Source organism: Ambystoma mexicanum, chromosome 11, assembly GCF_040938575.1.
Source record: "Ambystoma mexicanum isolate Mex_15411 chromosome 11, UKY_AmexF1_1, whole genome shotgun sequence".
NCBI classification, from domain to species: domain Eukaryota; kingdom Metazoa; phylum Chordata; class Amphibia; order Caudata; family Ambystomatidae; genus Ambystoma; species Ambystoma mexicanum.
In genome coordinates, this window is record NC_090934.1 from 899,096,872 (window position 1) to 899,119,638 (window position 22,767).

General features: G+C 46.9%; 1 protein-coding gene across 1 annotated transcript in view; it reads right to left on the reverse strand.

Moving 5' to 3' along the window:
• The window catches only part of LOC138503896 (mucin-2-like), a 577,632-nt gene that overhangs the window by 25,054 nt on the left and 529,811 nt on the right, over positions 1-22,767 (reverse strand). Inside the window, exon 15 of the mRNA XM_069623967.1 lies at positions 16,084-16,178. Coding sequence (XP_069480068.1) covers positions 16,084-16,178 — 95 coding nt within the window. The remainder of the gene's footprint in view (positions 1-16,083; positions 16,179-22,767) is intronic.

Consider the following 22,767-nt stretch of genomic DNA (forward strand, 5'->3'; position numbering starts at 1 on the left):
AGGTGGCAGGGTTCACAGTTTTGAATCCAACCACATGAATCTGGGGTTTATGATATGATATGGCATTTATAATGCGCCCATACACAAGTGTTTCAAAGCGCGACGAGGCAAGGGAGGGGGAACAGAGGAAAGACAGAGACAGCGATCCTACTAGGCCAAGTGTCATTCAGATGGCGCAAGTTCAGGGGAAGGGGAAATGGGAAAAGTGCAGAATGGGAGGGGGTGGGGACAGTGGAGTACATGGGACAAAGAATAAATAAAAAACAATAAGAGAAGTAGGGCCAGCTGGTGTCAAGTGTAAGGGAAAGTGCAGGCATCAGGTGTCAAGTGCTAGTGGGGGAATGTAGAGGTACAGAAACAGTCCCCAAGTGCAGGGGTTGTCAGGGAAGCAGTGCAGGTGTGTAACTGGTGGGGGAGGGGACCTGGGTCGAGATCAGAGGGTTGCCAGGTAACAAGTACAGTTTCAGCCAGGAATTCAACAGGGGAGAGGAGGAGAGAAAGCAGAAGCAAAGAGGAAGGTTTTGAGGTGCTTCCGGAACCAGAGGTGGTTCTCCTCAAGTTTCTGGGAGGCAGGGAGGCTGTTCCAGAGGGAGACCCCAGCTGAAGAAAGAGATCTACCACCAACTCATTGTTTGGCGAAGCGACTGACCCTGAGGGTGTTGGAGGCAGATGAGCGAAGAGCTCGAGAAGGAAGATATCTAGGAAGAGAGAGATGAATGTATTGAGGCCACAGGCCCCAGAAGGCCTTGTGGACAATGCAGAGGGTTTTGAACTTAATCCTCACAGCCATCCAGTGCAGAGATTTCAGTCCTGGAGAGATACAATCCCTGGGCTTGAGGCCAATGACAAGTCTCGCAGTCCTGTTTTGGATGAGTTGCAGAGGGCGGACAGTAGAGGCAGGCAGATTTAGGAAGAGGCTGTTGCAATAGTCCAGCCTAGAGAGAACCAGAGCTCTGGAGACAGTGAGATTCTGGGGGAAGGATTGGAAGGGAAGAATACCTCTGAGGAGGTGCAGCAGGTAGTATGACTTCTTAGAGACGTCAGAGATATGAGGAGAGAAGGAGAGTGTGGAGTTGAAGATGACCCCGAGGTGTTTAGCCTCGCAGGTGGGAGCAGGAAGAGGGCCAAGAGAGGCCGGCCAAGGAGTGACCAGAATGGAGGGAGCGGGTGTGCTCATATACAGAAGACCTTTGTGTAGTCAGAATAGATGTTGACCTCTCTAGAATGGCAAACAAAGAGTGTTCCACATACAACATAACTGAGCACCCCATTACAATTGTAGAACTTTTGTCTATTGCAAAAGCAGCAGCTGCTAAAGCTTGTTTGCACGCAAACTGCCATTGCATCACTGCATCCAGAGTACCGCTATAATAGGCCAATGGCTTATGGCCCATAGTGCTCTTCTGTGTCAGTACCGCTGCCATGAGCTGGCAATCCGAATGTGAGAATAAGTACAATTCCTGCATGTAGTCTGGGTTGGTCAGTACGGGTGCCGAACTAATGACTTCTTTTAAATCATCAGACTGTTTGATCATGTCTGCCATCCACTGTAACTTGTGGTCCTTCGATTTTGTGCTTCCCCAAGGGATCGCAAAAGTGGCCTCATGTATGCTATATAATCTAAAATTCATGCCCTAGAGTAGTTGCACAGACCCAAAAACGTCTGCATTTCTTAAAATTAAGCAGGATTGGGGCTGGCGCATACTGACACCGCCTAGCCTTTTACCATTCACTGATATGAACTGCACTAGATAGAGCACCTCCTGTTGGCAGTATTGTAACTTGGCCTTATCAACCTTGTAACCCTCGTAGGCCAGCAATTGTAGGAGCATAATGGAATCCTTGCAGCAGTGTTACTCACTGTTGCTACACATTAACAAATCATCCATGTACTGAATAATCATACTGGGCACCTGAATGTTCCCTAAATCAGCATGCAATATGCTGTTAAAAATACTCGGCCTCTCACAGTACGGCTGAGGTAACCTAGTATGTTCAAACCGCATCTGGCCCTGTGTAAATGCTTTGAGCTACCTTGATTCAGGATGGAGTGGAATCGAGAAAAATGTATGTAACGTCTTTAGGATACTGCATCAAATGTCACAGGATTAGGAAAAACTGGAGATTCTTTTTGCACCACGTCATTTAGGGGGCGCAAGTTCTGGATCATTCTCAAATTGCCCCCTGTCGATTTTTTAACAGGGTATAATGCTGTGTTACACAGAGACATGGACGGCATGATAGTTCCCTGGTCCAGTAGGGCCTGCAGTGTATTTCTAATACCCTCCTCCGCCTCCCTTTATAACAGATATTGTTTTACCCTAGGTAGCACCGCACTTGGCTTCAATGTTATACACACAGGGGTTATGTCTTTCAGTAATCCCACAAATGCGGTGGCACATGTTGTAAGTCTTGATCAAGAAATGGAGGTGGGGTTAGTACTGCCGCCAAAGGGCACTGAACCCTCTGTTATTTTATCATTATATCACAGGGGATACAAATCTCTAATATTATTTCCCCATCTTCATCATTGTTCTTAAACAGCTCAGCATCCGTCACTTTCTTTAATTGTACTATCAGAGCTATACAGAGCACTGTGCGCCACTCACACCCGTCACTGTCAATTCCTAGTAGAATAAACCTCTTTTCAGAAACCAACAAACCCTGTAAATCCAGTGACAATATTGTTCCTGCCACCACCTCAGGAGGCACAACTGGGAGAAAAATGAAATCTGTGGGCACCCGCCAGCAGTGCATGGCAATCTGAGGCACCGCCTCCACAAGCACAGCAATACCATAAATGAACAGGTCCGGGTCCACGGGAATCCCGCGAACCACCACCTCCCTTGCCATTGTGCATATTATCAGCATTGCCCTTATCGCGCACATCCCAGGTGTGAAACTTACAGTGGTCAGTAAATTATATTGCCATGTTTAATTTGCTGAGCAGGTCCCTGGCCAGAAGATTGACTGAGGAACTTTCAGAATATAGCAAGGGAGCCTGCACCACCTTCACTCCCACTTTTATGTCCAGCTCCTCAGTATATGGAACCTTGGAAATAACCGCAGCGAATCCCTGCATGTCAAGATATTTGCCTGATAAAGGAAAATTCCCCTCCATGATGCATGACTTTGTTGTACTGGAGTCCACCATAAATATGAACTGCTTGTTTCCTATCTCTGCTCTCATCAAGGGTTCCTTCTCAGGATGGATGGCCGTTGACATGACCAGACACGCTAGTGCTCTCTGTGGGCTGTCCTAATCAGGGTATATGTTAGTTCCAGGGAACGAAAAGGGGTTGGCCCCCATTACTGTTGCTCCTCCAAAGGGAGCAGTGGTCCCACTCAGTACCCTATTGACCAGTGTAGAACCACCCTGCTGCTGCTGTGGCGAGTGCCACACCTGTATATCAAGTACTTGCGGCCGCTGGTTATATGTCTCGGGCTGTCCGTGTAGATATCCTTGATTTTGATACTGTTGACCTTGTTGCAGATACCCTCGTTTTTGGTGCCCTTGGCCCTGCTGCGGTGACCCGTAATTGTAGCTCATTGCAGGCCTACTACTGCACTATCTTGCGAAATGCCCCCACCATAAACAATTCCAAAATTGTGACGGTCCAAACCCATCTCCACTGGGTCCAAATCCTTCTCCTCTTGCTCCTCAGAAGCCCCCTCTTCCTCGCTGGGGTCCTCCCTGCTGCCAGTGCGGGCTGGGGTACTGTTGTCCCCCGCCCCACTGTCCTTTTCCCCCTTCTGCCCAGAGCACAGTGATGGTGCAGCTCAAAATGTGTTGGTTACTCTCTGTCCCTTTCACCTGTACAGGCATCGACACAGATACCTGAATCACAACCTTTGCAATTTTCCTTACAACCAATTTCACTTCCTCCGCCTGACGCATTTGAGCTGTTTCTCTCTCCCATTCCTTAATCCTTATGCAATGATGCACTATTATACTCTGTACCTCCAGCCATCCCTTTGCCTCTGTTAGGCAGAATTATATGCAGTACCCTTAAGGAACACCACACACAATTAAGACTACAAGTGACAGTACAAATTCACCTTTGGTACAAGCCTGTACTACACAGTAAAGTGGTAGTGATGGCTGAGCAGCCAGACTTATCTCAAGAGAAAAGTGAGCAGTATCAATAGTTACACAAAGGACAGCAATTACTATGATTCAAACAAACACTGACTCAAGGTTTCTGAGTAAAAGAATATACATGTATTTACACATCATGAAAAATCACGATCCTAATACACTACACTACAGCCAATAGATTCTGGACAACTTAGGCTCAAAATGAAGTGTGAACAAAATGGCACTCCAGTAATAAAAAGGGAGGGAAAGACAAAGTTAGAAAAAAGTTGAGCAGCACCAACAATTAAGTAAGCAGGGCAATCTAGAAAAAGTAACTACAGTGAGGACATCAAATCAAGAGGGCTGGGTCAAAGTCAATGGACCAAAGTCTTTGCAGAGGATCACACAGTTCAGAGTAGTTCGCGGTTAAGTCTTTGCCAAGAGTCCAGAACGAAGATGGTTGGACGAAAAGTGACTTTAAAGAGTAGAGAAGGACAAGCCCTCGCATTGGCAAAAGATTTTAAACACTTTTACCGCGATCGGACGGAACGAACAACCGGGTTTGAACAGTACCTTAAATGGAGAAGAAGGCTGTAGCTCAGGCGGACGTTCCTGGCAGGTCCTGCAGGCTCACGGTTCCTGAAGCAACTGTCAGACTGACATGAAGTAGGAAGACTGGAGGGTCCTGCACTGCCCAGGGAAGAAACCAGCAGCAGAGCAAGGCAACAAATAAAAGGTGCGCTCCTTGAAACCCACGCAGGGTCCGATCCTCCTGACTATCCGGTTCACTGTAGCTGTGCACGGCAAATTCGACCAGAGGAGGGAGGCCTGGCTTGCAGTTTGGCAAACTGGTTGTTCCCACCAGCTCAAGGGGAGAAGATTCCTTGCAGACCTTCCCTGTCATCGAAGTTTGGATATTCGGACCCGCAGCAGGGCTTCACCGGGAGGTTCAGTCGTGGTAGAGGTCCTCTTATGTCAGCTTCTCTTCGGTTCTCTCAATCCAGTGGCGACTCTGCCTTCTCAGTCCCAGAGACCTGCTTTTTATGCAGTTGTCCCCCATTCACACAGCCCGGCTGCCAATCACACAGCAGGGTGGCTGTCCCGCGGGGACAGTCACCACAGCCAATCATACCAGAGTGCGACATGGGTCTCCAAGGAGACCCTGTGCAGGGAGTCTCAAACCCCTCCCTCACATCCTGTGCCACTCAGACATTCAGGCGCCTAAGGAGGGCTTCTGTGCAGAAGCCCGCCAAAGGTCAGCTAACAAAGGAATCAATTCTAGTTTGGTGCGCAGAGTAAAACACGAGAAAGACTTTTACAAAAAGAAATGGCGAATAAACCCAGCCGGAACCGTATAAAAGTAAATATGGTCCAGCGGGTTTAAGTTTGAGGCTACTAAGATAGCCTAAAATAATACCAAGGCTATTTAAAATAACTGCCGTAGGAAAAATAGGGTAGATAGCACTGCCACCAGCCAAATCTTAATGAAAAGGGAACGAAACAATGTTCCATGAGAAACAGACAAAAGGGGATAAATATAAACCCCTTCCAGAACTCTATGTAAGATAGTTTGTACTGGGTCTGTGAGTTTAAAAAGACTAATAAAGTCAATGGCAACTTTGCATGTTCTGGGAGACAGTAGTCAGTCCCAGAAAATGGAGTTTAAAGTGGGAAGTCTGAAAAAGACAACCGTGTGTCACTGCACTGAAGGTGCTGTGTAACACACAGTAAACAGATGATGCCTATGGTGAAGCTCCACAGTCTATGAACACAAGAAAATATTAAACACACACAGCAAAACACATGTAAGAGTGGGAAAAAAGGCTTGCACTCTCACCAGGTGAAAAAAATAAATCCTAGAAATCCAGTGAAGCTGCTGAGGGACTCAGTAGGTAGGGGAAATTAGCCATTCTGGAGAATTCTCCCTAACAGCCTCAATACCCACAATCTTATCTAATGCCTTCAGCACTTCCTTTGGCAATCCTCTCTTTACAATAAAAGAGAAAAACAATATTGAACGATCCCACTGTCCTCCCATTATAGCTCTCCACATCTCTTGTATTTTAAGAATGAATTTAGCTGGATCCTCATCATCACTCATTCTATAATGCATCAGGGACTGTAAATCGGTAGTATCCATGAAAGCTCTCCGTAACGGATCCAACACCTGTGCTCTAATTCCGTTAAATGGTGCTCCATCATGTTCATCGTCCCCAGAGTTATACCCGGATACCCAGCTTTGACCCACACATCCCCAGCCTGGTCCCCAATTATAGCAGAAAAACAAGGGGGTCCTTGGAGTCCCTCTGCCGGACATTAGTTCATGTTATGAGAGACTTATCCAGGACTAATGTCTGGCAGAGAGACCCTTGTTTTTTGCATATTTAAGTAACTTTGGGTCACACCCTATGTTACTAGAGGAATCCAGATGTGGACCACTTGCTCACTATTCTTAGAGAGGCACAGCTCCACCCTACTGAGGAGGTCTAACCAGACCGAAACACGTGTCTGGGGTTGCTGTTGGTGCTCTTTTTCAGAGAGAATTGCCTAGCATTTTGCTGCTGGACTGCCCCTGGGCAGGACAAAGACTGATATGTTTGGGATATTTCTCCTCTGTGAAAGATAGTGAGCTAAAGAATCTAGGTAAGGCTCTTGCAACAAGGACTAATGTCTGGCAGAGAGACTCCCAGGACCCCCCTTGTTGTTTGCATATTTAAGTAATGATGGGTCTCACCCCAAGTTACTAAGGGAATCCAGACGTGGAACCCTTGCTCACTATTCTTAGTGGAGGCACAGCTCCACCCTACTGATGAGGTCAACCAGACTGAAACACGTGTCTGGGGTTGCTGTTGGTACTCTTGTTTAGAGGAGAATTGCCTAGCATTTTGGTGCTGGACTGCCCCTGGCAGGATAAAGACTGATATGTTTGGGATATTTCTCCTCTGTGAAAGATGATGAGCTAAATAATCTGGGTAAGGCTCTCACAATCAGTACTAATGTCTGACAGAGAGATTCCCAGAACCCCCCCTTAATTTTTGCATATTTAAGTAACTTTGGGGTTTCCTAAATTACTAGAGGAATCCAGATGTGTACCCCTTGCTCACTATTCATAGAGAGGCACAGCTCCACCCTACTGATGAGGTCCAACCAGACCAAAACATGTGTGGGTTGCTGTTGGTATTCTTGTTCACAGGAAAAGTGCCTAGCATTTCGGTGCTGGACTGCCCCTGGGCAGGACAAAGACTGTTATGTTTGGGATATTTCTCCTCTGTGAAAGATAGTGAGCTAAGGAATCTAGGTAAGGCTCTCGCAACCAGGACAAATGTCTGGCAGAGAGACTCCCAGGACCCCCCTTGTTTTTTGCATGTTTAAGTAACTTTGGGTCCTGCCCTAACTTACTATGGGAATCCAGACGTGGACCCCTTGCTCACTATTCTTAGAGAGGCATATCTCCACCCTACTGATGAGGTCAAACCAGACCAAAACACGTGTCTGTGGTTGCTGTTGGTACTTTTGTTCAGAGGAGCATTGCCCAGTATTTCGATGCTGGACCGCCCCTGGCTAGGGCAAAGACTGAGATGTTTGGGATATTTCTCCTCTGTGAAAGATAGTGAGCTAAAGAATCTAGGTAAGGCTCTTGCAACCAGGACTAATGTCTGGCAGAGAGATTCCCAGGACCCCCTTGTTTTTTGCATATTTAAGTAACTTTGGGTCTCACCCTAAGTTACATGGGGAATCCATATGTGGACCCCTTGCTCACTATTCCTAGTGAGGCACAGCTCCACCCTACTGATGAGGTCAACCAGACTGAAACACGTGTCTGGGGTTGCTGTTGGTGCTCTTGTTCAGAGGAGAATTGCCTAGCATTTCGATGCTGGACTGCCCATGGGCAGGACAAAGACTGATATGTTAGAAATACTTTGCCTCTGAGAAAGATAGTGAGCTGAAGAATCTGGGTAAGGCTCTTGCAACCAGGACTAATGTCTGGCAGACAGACTCCCAGGACCCCCTTGATTTCCCCCAATTATAGAAACCATCAAGCTCTTAATATCACCCACTGCCAGGAGCACACCCTTAGTTTGCTTTTCAAACTCATATATTCATGTGCTCTCCCCTGCTATGAGCTGTGGGAGAGCCTTTAACAAATTATACTTATCCATCTGGGGCCAGGGCAAATACTGTGTTATCCCCGCCCCTTTATGTATCATGGGCTAACGCCATATGGCCGGTGCTACTCCTCAACCTGCCCACCTGCCATGTGCCTGCTGCTTGGGGAGTACTCAATGCCACTTCTTCACCCCTTCCTTCTCCTTCACCCTGTTCCTCAGCAAATTAGTCACTATCTTCCTCCCTTTCACCATTTCCCTCCACCATATCCTCTTGTCCAAAGAGTGTCCACTTACCCCCTACCTTCCTTTTCAACATATACATGTATTATTCATCCCTTATCCATTTAGAGCAACAAATCTCCTAATCTCCAGTCCCCTGATCCATGTTCCGGTGCCCCTACATCCCCCACCTCTCTTGAGGATGCTTGTATCCTGTTCAGTTCTGCTAAAAACTCTGACAACCTGTCTTTGAAGTCTCTTTACCTAACACCTGCGGATGCCGACGTTTCAGGCTGGTTTGCATACGTGAGTAGGGGAGTGGTAGCCTGCCGTGTTACTGGTGTTGAAGGGGTCCCTATCACAGCTGAGGGGGTCCCTATCACGGCGGGTACATAAGTTGGATTTGTGTACCCTTCTGCGGGACACGGGGTCAAGGGATATAATCCCCTGCGCTCCACTGGCAACCCGCCCTCTTCTTCTCCCTTCCTGCACTTTCCATTTCTCTGTCTTTGTGCCCATTTTCCATCCCCTGGATCCTTTGTGTCTTCAAACAAACGCCAAAGATCCAAAATGTATTTTCTCTACTCTAGCTGTTTCCTCTTATACTTAGCTGCTAAAAATTTGGACATATGTTCCAGGATGCTCTTATTGTGGGCAGGGCATCCTTCCTCCTCCCGTTTCCGCAATCCACTGCTTATGGTATTTCTCCACCATGTCATGAAACAGTGGTGGGGCCTTATACATACACTCTAATGGTGTTCCTCCTCCCATGTTAGTGCTGTCTGTTGTTTTACTAATCCCACAAAGCACCACTAACGTGCCACACACACTGCTGCTGCTTGTAACAAGAAAAAGGTAAATCAACCTCCGCCCTTTTCTGTTCCCCCTCCCCATGCCAACACACTACTATACACAACCATTCAATGACACACCACGCTGTGACACACACAATTAATGCCCCTCCTATGGCCTGTTCTTCATCCAATGAAACACGAATACAATAAACCAAAATAACAAACTAAAATAACAACCACTACTTATTCCAGGCCTATTACTTATATGAGAACACTACTTTTATTTCTGTATTCCTCCTTTAAATAATATACTTTATCGTGGTCCTACCTTCCCTCCCCTTCCTTACCTTTGCCTTACCTTTGTCTTACCTTATAATGCCTTACCGAAATAATCTCTTCACAGTTAGAACACCAACAAGAAATAACACAAACCTCAACCACATCACATCAACAACCTCGTTCTCCACATGCTAACACCTTTCACACTTCCCCATGCATCTCTCCCCTACTTGTTATAGCTTAAAAATGTCCACTCAAAAGTGCGCGCTCACCCAAACTCCTCTGTCACAGGGTTACAACACCGGCATGCAATCTCCTGGGAGCCGCGCCCCGCTTCAAAGAGCAGAGAGGACTTATCTTAAAATGGCTCCTGCTAAACCACTTGGAACATGTATTTTGGTAGAAGCAGCCATGAAGCCTCCGCAAGTACGGGGGTGGAGGGGTGCTGGGATCACCAATTGAGAGCAAGTCCCTGAACGCTCACACTAGAAAGAATACAACCCTCTAGGCAAGAAAGGCCCAAGTTAATCTTGTAAGGATAACAAGTTTTAATCTCATACACAGATGAGCACAACAGCAAAGGACTCTGCTGCAAAGAATGCTCTGGCGAAAAGTAGTGCAAGCAGAATCTCATAAAGAGAAACATCATCACTTATGATGCAACATATGCAGTTGAAACTTGCGCGGCTGGTTGGTGTGCGCCTATACATGATCTGCCTGCTCCATATGCGATGGCAGGTTATTGGTTCAAGTCCAGTCCGTCCGTCTTCCATCACGTGGGTGATTCAGTGATTTTCTTCTTCTCACGGTCAAGGAACAAATTAACTATACTCCTATCACATTGCTACTTTGTCATTATACTGTGATATGATATGATATGATAAGATATTTTATTTATATTTATATCGCGCTCAAACACAAGTGCACCTAACAGATTTTAAGACTGGCTCAAAGAAGGTTCTGGGGCACTCTGACCTTCACACACACATCTCACTCACTCACTCCCTTCTGCGCCATCCACCTCCAGGTCTCCACCCTCATTTTGAACTATAATTTATCCCTCCCAGCACCATGCAATACAAATCACATGGTTGTATTTCAAATACATACAATATCTGTGCTCTTTGAACATCCAGGACTTGTTACTTTTAGGGTTGGTGGTCAGAGGGCACCTGGTGCCATGGAATTCTGGGGTCTCAGGGCTCAGTCAGTTATATGGGCTATAACTCGTGGTCGCCTGGGGATGGGCCAGGTCATGCTTTGGTCAATGTGAGATAACATGCACACCAGGTGCCGGTCTCTGATCGTGGTCTTGTAGGGCATCTGCACATCTTTGCCAAGCTGTTAGACCAATGAATAGGCATTATGGCATTTGGGGTTGGGGACTGTCCTCATGGGAGCCCAGGCATGGCTGGAAATTTCCCTCATCTCGCAATTTGGGCCTAATGCATGCACTGCCACATTTGCTGTGCAGGCCTTGCTCTTAAAAACAATTATCAACATCTATGAAAAAATATCAATGTTGCTTGCGCCCTGTGCTACACTGTGTGGATTGAGTATATTTTATTATATTGAGGTGGGTTCCTTTATATTAGGGTGTGCTCTTTTCACTGTCTCCCCTCCCGCTGACCCTCCTAGTATTTCTAATGCATTTCGCCTCACTCTAAAGTGCTTAGGGCGTGGGACGGGGCTGTCCCCTTCCCAACAGTAGGAAAGTGAGAATCTCACTGCATTTTGTGATTTATTTTATCATCATCAAGATTTATTGCGGTGAATTTAAAGCAATAAAATCCAATACATTTAAAAACACCAATAAACAATCAATTTAAAATATCTGCAATAACAGAACATTCCATAATGCATATTATGGAACACCATAAAAATATGAATAAAGCATCCTCCCTAAAAGAAAGACAGTTATATTTTTGGTTACTAAAACAATTTGAACGTTTAATTCTACAATGGTGTCCAAATTAAGTAATTTGCAAAATTCATTTTATGGACCCTTCTCCTTCTAGGTTTACAGGAGGCTTTTAGGTATTCTGATATTCCCCAAGGAGCAGCCTCTGATGCAGCATGACAACAATCATCTCTGGCCTATCCCACTGTTCTTATGTTGCGTAACCTTAAGACTGGAAGAAGAACGTTTTTGGAAGATCTTCATAAGTAGATATTTACAGTTATCAATATAATCTTCCTTTAAATTCGCTACAAGGAATCCTATTAGTAAGGTTCTGAGTCAACATTTTAAATAAAGTGGCCATGCTTGACTGTCTTCTATCAATTAGATGTATCACTCTTGTGTTAGGATGTCGTTTATTTTAAACAGTGTTTCTGCACTTTAAATTAATTATATGCAATATATCACAAGCTGACTTTAGTGTTTTTTAATCCAAACAGGTTCTATATTGCCAACAGGTAGAAGATTGCTTATATTAGATTAAGCAAGTGGCCAGCTATTAAATGAGATGCTAGTTTAAAGTCATGGATCACAAGGAACACAATAACCACTACTGTAGAAAAAACAGGTAGTTCAAGTCATCTCAAAGTTCCTTTTCCCTGCAGAGTAAAACAGAACAAAGGTTTAATCCCTTGTTGTCCAAACAGCTGACATCGAAAGGCACGAACTTTTTGTAAAGTGTATTTACCTGACATCTTTAAAAATCCAGTAATGCTCATTGAAAACATTTTTTTCAAAACTGCTACATTCATTCCTATATAAACACCCACACAGATTAAGTACCACCAACAACATATTATAATGATATTGCAAATCACAATGCACTGTGATTTTATGAAGGTGACGGCATTCTGGCTTGCGCCTCTTTATGGTCAGAGAACTCATATCTGGCTTGCAATATCATTATAATGCATGGTTGTTTGTACTTTATCACATCAATATTTTGTCTCTTGCAATGAATACATAATCCCTCCTTCATTTTAGTGTATGAGAATGGAGGGACAGCACCTGCACAATACTGGCTGTCGATTTCTGACTAATAAAATAGAATGTTCAGTGTCTAAGGATATAATCCCAATCCAATTGTTTTAAATGGATTATTAATTAAGTACAAAGTCTGTTTATTGGAAGGAGTGTCGTCAATTCAAGTATTTATTTTCTGGACTAAAATAATACTTCAATGGATTGATTTTATGCAATATGTAAGAACCCTATTTACATTTTGTTAGAAAGGAGCTACCGAACTCACATATTCTTACATCGCATGCAATCCGCAAACTCAGTGACGTGATTCTCCAGTAAACACATTATTATTGATGACATAGCAAGACCTTTGGCAGACGGACTGATGAACAGGTTGTATTATGTCCAGGGACATCATTTGGGGGTCGCCAGAGGTCGCAAGTGCGACCCCTGAGGTCTCCCTTGCGACCTCTGAGGTCTCCCTTGCGACCTCTGAGGTCTCCCTTGCGACCTCTGTGGTCTCCCATGCAACCTCTAAAAAAAAAAATCGTTTTTTTGTTTCCAATGCAAGTTCCTGGGCTGTGGCCAGCACCATGTCTCTCTTTAATTCTGGAGTGGCTAGCTTTCTTGTTCAGGCCCCTTAAAAAAGAAGAAAAATAAGAAAATGAGGGCCACAAGTCTAACACTTTCATCACTGAACCTAAATAAGAAAGAATAGAAATGGCAAAAAATGTGTCTTTCTGGAATTCTATACTATAACTACTAGACTCAATAAAGGTTTATTTCAGGCAAATTTCAGTCACTGATTTAGTCTGTTCTCAAACGCCTCAACTCAGCCTTTCATCCTTCTGAGGTCGATAAATGGGTACCAACATAGGTTGGGTGATAGTGGGTGTATATGTCTTCTATGTAAAGCGCTTAAGCGTAAGTGCTATATAATAACACATCATTATCATTTGGTCATGGACGTCTGCTTGCAATCACAGTAATTTGGTAATATGGGCCTATATACACTGATCTTAACGATACATATGGCGATCCATTCAGGTATGAAATGTACATCACAGTGATATAGTGATATCGTAACCAAATTTTTCGTAGTGTTCAATGCTATGTGATGCCACTTTCTGTTTTATCAACGGGTTAAAGGTTGTGTTCCATCGCTTCCCGCGATATCACTTTGGGGTGGGGTCAAATAACATCACTTCCTGTAATGTCATCAGGGGGTCAAGGGTCGTGTGATGTCACTTCCGCTACCCCTGGCATTTTGATGAAATGACGTCCATGATTATGTCCCCAGGAGAAGAGGACCCATGTTAAAAAATGGAAGTCTAATTGTTTTCATTAGTATTTCCATGTCTTTCTTTCATAGTTCGGAAAGGAGAACCACACAACTTTGCTCCGGTGTAAAGAAAACCTTTTGCCCTTTCCAAGCCTACTGAATTGGGGGATGGGTAAGGCATGAGTAATGGAACAGTCTACTAAGAGGGGTGCATTTTTCCAATTAGGACTCAAATAGCAGTCTAGTATATATTTTTGCATATAACGAATGAAAGATCCATCATGTGAGCTACATACCCAATAGAGATATTAAAAAGACTGAGGGCCTCATTACACGGATGGCGCTAAGAGATTACCGGCACCGGTAAGGGCGCCGGTGCCGGTAATCCCTTAGCGCCATACTACGAGGTCCCCCGCGGGTCCCGTCCTTAACGTGTGGCCAGACCACACATAAACGAAGGGACCCGCCGAGGGACTTCAGGGAAAATAATGGTACCGCTAATAGCAGTACGTTATTTGCTCCTTCCCCATTCCCATTGAGCCCTATGGGGGGTCATTCCCCCATTCACCAAGGCGGAATCTGTAAAAATACTGGCAGCAACCATGGCACTAATAGCGCCACGGTTACTGCCGTTCGTGTAATGAGGCCCTGAAACAAGTACAATCTAAAATCCAGCATGGTTCAACTGTCTTAAACATTGATTTGTTCGGGCTCCATGAATAGAGGAGTCAATCTATTGTCCAGTTTGTTTATCAGTGCATTGTTTGAGACAAATGACAGGAAGGAGTTGTACATCTTACATACTAATGATCATATACATGAATCAAGTATGCCTCGACCTCCTCTAAGGATTGTTGAATTGAGTCCCCAATGCTATTGGCTGCTTCTCCACGGGTAAGGCAGCACTTTAGATTATGTGCTTTGCTCATGTGGCTCTGAATTAGAGGTTTGCATAGAGCGATGACTCCTACTGGGTGTTGCTGTGGCAAGTGTGACATAGTTCACATTACTTGCTCTACTTACACATTTCAGGTGAAAGCTCTTTTTTAAGCATTTTTAGAACAACCATAACTTGGCTGGTGTTTGCTACACATGCCGCAATTTTCCCACCATAAGGTGGTAAGACTATACTGCAGTAATCGTCAATAAGGGTAAAACCTCTTTGTAGTTATTTGCAGCCTTGAAACCTGCCTGACTTGTATGGACCACACTATGTATAAAAAGCACTGCCCTGTAAGATATACAATAATTTCTTGGGCAAAAAGCATTGCATTTGTGTTACTCCTCACACCCAATGTTCATGCGCCTCTGAACTGGAGGTGAACTTCCAGTGATGCCAGCTGGATGCAAATGTGGCATGTGTGACTTTGCTGAAATGTCTTATTTTACTTTCAGATTATTTAAGTAAAAGAGATATTGGAGGATCATTTTAACTCATCTTCTTGTATATTTACTGAATCTTCCTGGAAATCTATGACTTCATTTTCAATGTTGCTTCTCATGTAGTCCTTCATGAATGCATAAACACAGGACACAATTTTGTGCTGAACATTAAGTACAAAATGTACTTGTTGATTAATGTATTTATTTGTCTGCGTTTATCACTTTTACATGCTTCTTCAGCAATGTCAGAGGATTTCATGGGAAGATCAAGAAACAGGTGTGGGTTAGTGGAAAAGGGGACTAGAAAGTAAAGCTGGAGAGAATGCTAGAGGAGTGGGTGGACGTACAGATGTAGAGAACACTAAAAGGGACAAGGGACCAAAGTAATGCAAAGGGGAAGAATCAGAGGTACAGAGATGCAGAAGATCTCTTCTGTGTGAGGCGTGGACGTAAAGTTGAGGAGACCTGTAGCTGGGGACAGTGGTTGCTGAGAAGAACCAAATGTAGGGTCACTGGGAAGAGGATAGGTGCTATGGCATTTAACATGAGAATAGGGACACTCTGAGCAAGGTAAGTAAACTCAGATTAAGTTGTCATCAACACTTCAAGGCCCTAGGGTGAGTTATCAAAGGGAATGAGGAGCAATGGAAACATCTGAAGAACTTTGGAGGGACTTGAAGGAGATGAGTGCAAATGTGGCATGTGTGACTTTGCTGAAATGGCTTATTTTACTTTCAATATATGTGGGGAAAGGACTAAGTATTAGAATGGAAGTAAAGATAAATGCCTTGGTTCCTGTGTTTACATCGTATCAGTATGTTCCTTTTTAATAATCTCAGAGGACTTGTTGATCTATGTGGAAACAGTACAAGAGAAGAGCTACAGATTGAGAAAGGGGTTGAGGATAGAAGCAAAGATGGGCAGATCAAGAATGCAGATGGACAAAGACATTGGGAGAAAAGTGGGTTATGACTGCACTTTAGAAAACAAGAAGAGAGGAGGGGCGGACATTGTACCTTGTGGTATGGTTCTGGATTCACCATGTGGTGACAGGCAACAAAACTCCCATTGGAACTGAGTAGCAAGTCACACCCCTCACGGGCATACTGCTCTGAAAAGAGATACAAAAGCACAAATGTCATTTTTCTTTTGCAGATTGTATTCTGTCATCAATATATATCTGGGAACAATTACAGCACGTTGCAAACATTGTCCCTACCCCACTGGGCTTTCACGGACACTGGCCTGCCAGAAATAAAGTTCCCGGATTCCTGTAGGAAACTCATAAATAATGGAAAGCACAGAAATCCCTATATTATGGTGCTAGGTGGAATTGAAGTTTTGTCATGGGGTTGGTCACCCCAAGTTACCTCTTGGTCACCCTAAGTTATCTGTAAGTTACAGCAAGCAGACGGGGACTCCCTGCTCACTGTGCTCAGAGAGGCACAGCTTCACCTCGCTGATGAGGCCCAATAAGGCTGAAACAAGTGTATGGGGTTGCTGTTGGTACTCTTGTTCAGAGAGGAATTGCCATAGCATTTCGGTGCTGGACTGCCCATGTGGGCGGGACAAAGACTGATATGCAAAGGGATATTTCCCATCTGTGAAAGGCAAAGTGAGCAAAAAGCTTGTGCTGCAAACTCTCATCTCAGAACGAACAAGTTATCATGCCATTTTCTTTCTGCAGAGGAGCGCCTGCTACCTTTTTTGAAAAATCAAACAAATGCACGCATGTTTCTCTGCGTTGATTTGTCAAAAGTCCCTTAAACATTCCATTACACTCAATGCACACATTGTACATCAAAATACAGTAAACCTTTCTATGAAAATCATTACTCTTGAAGACAACAAGAAATAACATTTAAAAGAAAAAAAAATCATGAAATCAACGATATCTATTTTCTGAAACCTGCTTAGTGAAACATGATGGTGAAGCTAGGTTGAATTCAGTATTGGCACGTTAAGCAATTGTTAGCCAGTTTAAGGGACTTATGTATTTATTTCTGATACGTGAATTGTGTACATTTAGCATTGTAGCTAAAGAAATACAGTAATTTCGTGGGCGCTGTTGAGCAGCCTGCAAGATGGCTGCCTAGCTCTTTCGCTCCGTGACCTGACGGCTGAAAATCTGCCTGTATCAGCAGTTCCCTATACCATCTAGCGCTGGTGACGAGTGCATTGTGTTGCTGGATATTTGACCAAAACACTGGTCTGCGTGCTGGTGAAAATCGGAGTCCTGGTGCTGAGTGAGACCCCTCTTCGCCCTGGGCCCGGCGCCCGCCATCTGGGGCCCGCTGAGCCGCGCGCTCGCGCTGCGACCCCTGCCCCCTGTGTGCTGCTGGGGCTGTGATTCATCGTTTTCGGCTGCCTCCTGTCGATACCGGCTGTGCTGTGTGTCCCCGCCGGGTGTGGCTGGCTGGATTTCCCCGCTCCCTGGCCGCCTGCGTGCCCGGCCCTCGCGTGCCTCCGAGGCAGGGTCTTCTCCCGGAGGCCCGCTCTCCCTTCGGCGGGGTGTGCCTGGGCACGTTGTGGGCCTTGCGGCTCCTCCTTCTGGCCCGCCCCTGGAGGGGCGCGGTCGCTGCGGCTGCTGCAGTGTGCTGGATGCTCTGGGACATGCCTGCGTTGCACTGCGGGGGCTGCCGTGCTGACCGCCGCGCTTGGGGTGCCGGGCCGGACTTACCCGGAGGATTCCCCGCTGACGTAGCTGCTGGAGCCCGGGAAATGACGCGGCCCCTTCGCCTGTGCCGGGCTGCTGATGGCCCCTCTCGGGGGCTGGTTGCGGTGTCGGCTGTCTGCGGCCCTCTGCCTACACACATCCTGCCTGGTCGTGCCGCGGCCCGGCGGTGGCTTGGGGCCTCCGTGGCGACTGGGAGCTGGACACTTGACGACGGCAGGTGAGGAGTTGGGGGCCCTGGCCACGTGATACATGCACATTTTGCCAGCGGTGCGCAACAGCCCCTATATACTTAGAACTGCCCCGAGCCCTTGGGCCCTTGGACTCCATCTTGGTGTTGCGCCCCCTCTGACTGGGGTCGGGGGGGCGCCGTTCCTTCCAACTGGGATCCTCCTACACTGCGGCCTGGACTGCATGGGGTTAGTGAACACACAGCGCACCCCACGTGAAAAGGCTGGCGCCCTGGAACACTGGTGCCTACTGTACACCCTACCCTTACCCCTATACTGCCCTTGGTCCCTAGGTTACCGGGAGGTGTGACTCCCCTCCCCCCTCCTGATACTCCTATACTCAAGGGGCTCAAGGCTCATTGACTAATATCTTGCAAATACTACCCTGCGAGGACCCACAGTGCTCCCAAAATATGCCAAGTAAGTCGCAGGGGACTAATAAGACGGGTGCGATGGATACATTTGCCAAGACAGGAGCAGGGAGATTCTGCCTCGACACAAGATGATTCAGACACAAATTCTGGTCCACCCCAGCCTGACCTCACGACTTTAATGGAGTCCATGGCGAAAAACTTTGCGTCATTCAACGAGAAACTGGATGACATTAATGCTAGTGTGGCCTCCATGCGTGCTAAACTGGATCAACATGGCACCAGGTTGGCGGAGGGTGAGACCAGAATCGGGGCCAACGAGGATGAAGTGTACACTCTCCAAAACACAGTCTCGGACCTGGTGCATGATATGAAACGAGTCAAGGCGAAGTGTGATGACTTGGAGTCCAGATCCCGCAGGAACAATATCTGCATTGTGGGGGTCCCGGAATCCGCCCTTAAGGCAGAATGGAACTCGCTGTGGAAAATCTCCTAAGAGATCTCTTGGGCAATTCTCAACTGTCCCCGCACTTTACGATCGAACGCGCTCATCGGGCGCTATCCCCCCGTCCCAAGCCGGACGACTTCCCTAGGCCAATCATAGCTAAGGTTCTAAGCTTTAGAGATAGAGATCACATATTACGCCTGGCTCGGGAGAAAGGGGAGCTGAAGCCAGAATCTCAAACTATCCGAATTTTCCTTGACTGTTTGTCAATGTACAGATGGAGCTCAGGCAGTTCAACGGTGTGAAAAAGTTGCTTAGGGAGAGGAAAATTGAATATGCCATGTTGTTCCCGGCACGGCTGAAGCTCACCCACAACAACAAGTTGTATTTTTTCACGGTGCCCGAGGAAGCAGTGAAATTCATTGAATCCCACATTCCGCTTACTTGCCCGCTAGGTGAGCCGGCTGATGACGGTTGAGGGAATCCATTCTGACACTTGCGGGTAGCCCTCCTGGTGAACCACTGGCAAGCTAATTGTCTGCACCCCCCTTTGTTGAGTTTGCATATTTTGCGCTCTGTGTATCCTCCGCTACTTGTAACTTGTCGTAATACTGCTTAGTAATTGAATTAATATTTGATGCCGCTGAACGTTTCACAGTGCACTGCACCAATCTCTTATTTCCGTCAGGCCCACGGCAGCAGCGACCCCCGCTGCAATTGCAATGGCGAGTTTGGCATGTTATGGTCACTGGTTGCGCCCCAGTTGGGCGAGCAGGCGTGCTGTGCCCTGTTTTGTTAGGCATGCTCGCATAAGGTCTACGGGTGGGTTTTTATGCACTGCTGAGTTGGGGGGGCAGTGAGGGTGGTGGGGGGTATAATTGCAGGATGTTATATTAAAAATGGCAGGGAGGCAGTGGCCTGGAGGCCCGAATGGTGCGCTACTGTGTTTACAACCCACCCATGGTCAACAAACAACGCCACATGGTGCTGGGATACCCCATAACACTGAAACATGGCCATTAAGCTAATGTCATGGAATATCCGGGGCTCAGCAACTTCACGAAAGCCCGCAGGATAACGGCGTATCCCAGAGGCATGGGGTCAAAATACTCCTCTTGCAGGAAACTCACGCCCTGACACACCTCTCTTCCTCTCTGGCACTGACGTGGGGCGCCAATAAGTTTTACAAGTCATATTCCTCTCAGTCCAGGGGTGTCCTCACTTTGATTCACAAGTCAGTGGAATTCTCTGTACGCACTAGTCATATAGATCGGGAGTGTAGATACGTAGTCCTTCATTGCCTGCTCGCTAACATGGAGTGCCTCCTCGTTAACACATACACTCCGAGCATAGATGCTCCAGATTTTTTCGATGGCATCAACACCCTGCTCAAGAGATATGTCGGGGTCCCGGTTATCTGGGAAGGGGACATGAATCTCATATTAGACTCTGAGCTGGATAGATCTGGCGCCGCTCCGAGGATGATATCCAGAGCCGCTCGGCGGCTTCACGCTCACATGGGTCCTGCTGGCCTAGTCGATGCCTGGAGAGCGCTTAACCCACTGGTTAGGGTATATACATTCTACTCCTCTGTACATGATAGTCATTCCAGGATTGATCTCTTCCTCCTGTCGGCTGGGCTCATAGGGAAAACTCTCAATGTGCAAATACTCCCGTGCACGCTTTCTGACCATTCCCCTGTGACATTAGATATAACTTTACAGCCTGCCCTCCCTCACCACTCTAACTGGTGCTTCAAATGGGAGGCATTGCACGACATAGTTTTCAAGGCCGAAATCCTTGCAGACATTGCCGCTTTCTTTGATAACAATAAACATCATGATACAACTGATGGGGTCCGATGGGAGGCATTCAAGGTGTTCATCAGAGGGATGTGCATCTCTAGGGAGGCTGGGGTCCTGAAAGTCATTAGGAACTCTTTACAACGCTCTGAGACCAAACTCAGGGAACTGGAGCGCGAATACGCCTCCGCCCCCTCTCCACCGAAGTTGGCTCAGATACGAATGGAACTGGAAACCTTCGAGACCCTCGCCCTAGGCGAGATACGATACTATGCCCGACCCATTGCGGCTCGGAAATATGGCGAGGGAGAGAGATCTGGTCGAACCCTAGCTAGGCTGGCCCGGATCGAGGGGGGCAGAACCCGGATTGATAGTATCATCGATGAGAATGGAGTGCGGCACTGGTCGGACCAACCCATTCTTGAGACCTTTGCAGAGTTCTATGCTGCCCTCTATGCCCCGCAGCGCGAGCATAGCCCGGAGGACCTGGATCTTCTCCTTGACCGTATCCCCATGTCCTATATATCTCACGCCACTAGAGAGCAATTGGACACCCCCATCACCCTAGATGAGATTACTGCAGCCATCTCGGCCCTTCCCAAGGGGAAGGCTCCTGGCCCGGATGGCCTAAACGCCAAATTTTACCAGGAACATGTTACATAGCTTGCCCCACGCCCAGACGAGGTGTGGATCGAGTCATTACGCCTTGCCACTCTCCCCCAATCCCTAAGTGAGGCCACCATCACTGTGCTTCCTAAGCCGGGCAAGCCTCCTGAGGAGTGCGGCTCCTATAGACCTCTCTCCCTCATGAATACTGACACCAAAATATTCGCCAAGATCATTGTGAACAGGTTCCTCCCCATTATGACATATTTGATTCATTCCGATCAGAGTGGCGTTGTCCCTGCCTGCTCCACTGCCTTAAATATCCGGCGACTGTTCAATGACACTCAGGCTAACGCGGTTGCTGTGACAATAGATGCCCAAAAGGCGTTCGATATGGTTTCATGGCAATACCTATGGGCGGTGCTTGAGAAGATGGGGATCGGCCCGCACATGCTCTCATACATCAAACTGCTTTATACCAATCCTGAGGCCAGAGTCCTGGTCAATTCGCATCTGTCAGCCCCCTTCGCCCTTCATAGAGGGACATGCCAGGGGTGCCCATTTTCCCCTCTTCTGTTTGCGATGGCTATCGAGCCCGTGCCAGATAGTGTGAGAGACAAGCATACACGCAAGGGGATCCGCCTGCGTGACACACCCGAAATCATATCACTGTACGCGGACGATGTGCTCCTGTACATCAGGGACCCCTCGGTCCATCTTGACCCTATCATCCGCGAGATAATCAAAATAGGCACATTCTCGGGCTTCACTATTTATTACACCAAGTCAGACATCTTCCCCCTCACACCTGCAACTCCCCAACCGACATGCGAATTCCCGCTTAGGTGGGCTCCTGGGGGCATCAAGTATCTCGGGATCCAGGTATCCCTGTCGAGACCCTCCTTATTGGCCGACAATTATATTGCTGCCGCAAAATATGCAGAAGCCAGGATGAAGAGGTGGTGTAACCTCCCCTTGTCCCTGTCAGGGAGACTGTCGCTAATTTAAATGATTATAGTTCCGAAGCTTCTATACATATTTCCTAATGTCCCACTCTGGCCTGGGAAGCATTATTTCATGAATTTGCATGCGGTGTGCACGCGATTCCTCTGGCATTCTGGTGCCGTACGCAGGAAGTGGCAGCATATGACATTACCCTACGAGAGAGGGGGCTTCAATGCACCGGATCTAACCCAATACTGGATTGCTGCACAAGCCCAACATGCAACACACTGAAATAAGCACCAAGATCCTCCTCCGCATGTTAAACTCGAGATCCTGGCGACCGAGGAGGTGAATGTCATGCCCCTGTTCCTTTTCCACTCGTATCACTCTGACGCCCCGGCTGATCCAGTGGCCACCACAATCATGGCATGGAAACAGATTCTGCAGCCCCACTCTGAATCCCGTCCGTACTATAAATGGTTGCCCTTATGGTTGTTTCTGGGCCTCGCCCCCACACAGTATAAACTCCTTATGCGACACTGGCAGCACCTGGGATACCGTGCGCTTACCGACCTGTTCCCTGAGGGGAAATTTATCACCCCGCAAACATGGAGGCCAGGACACGCC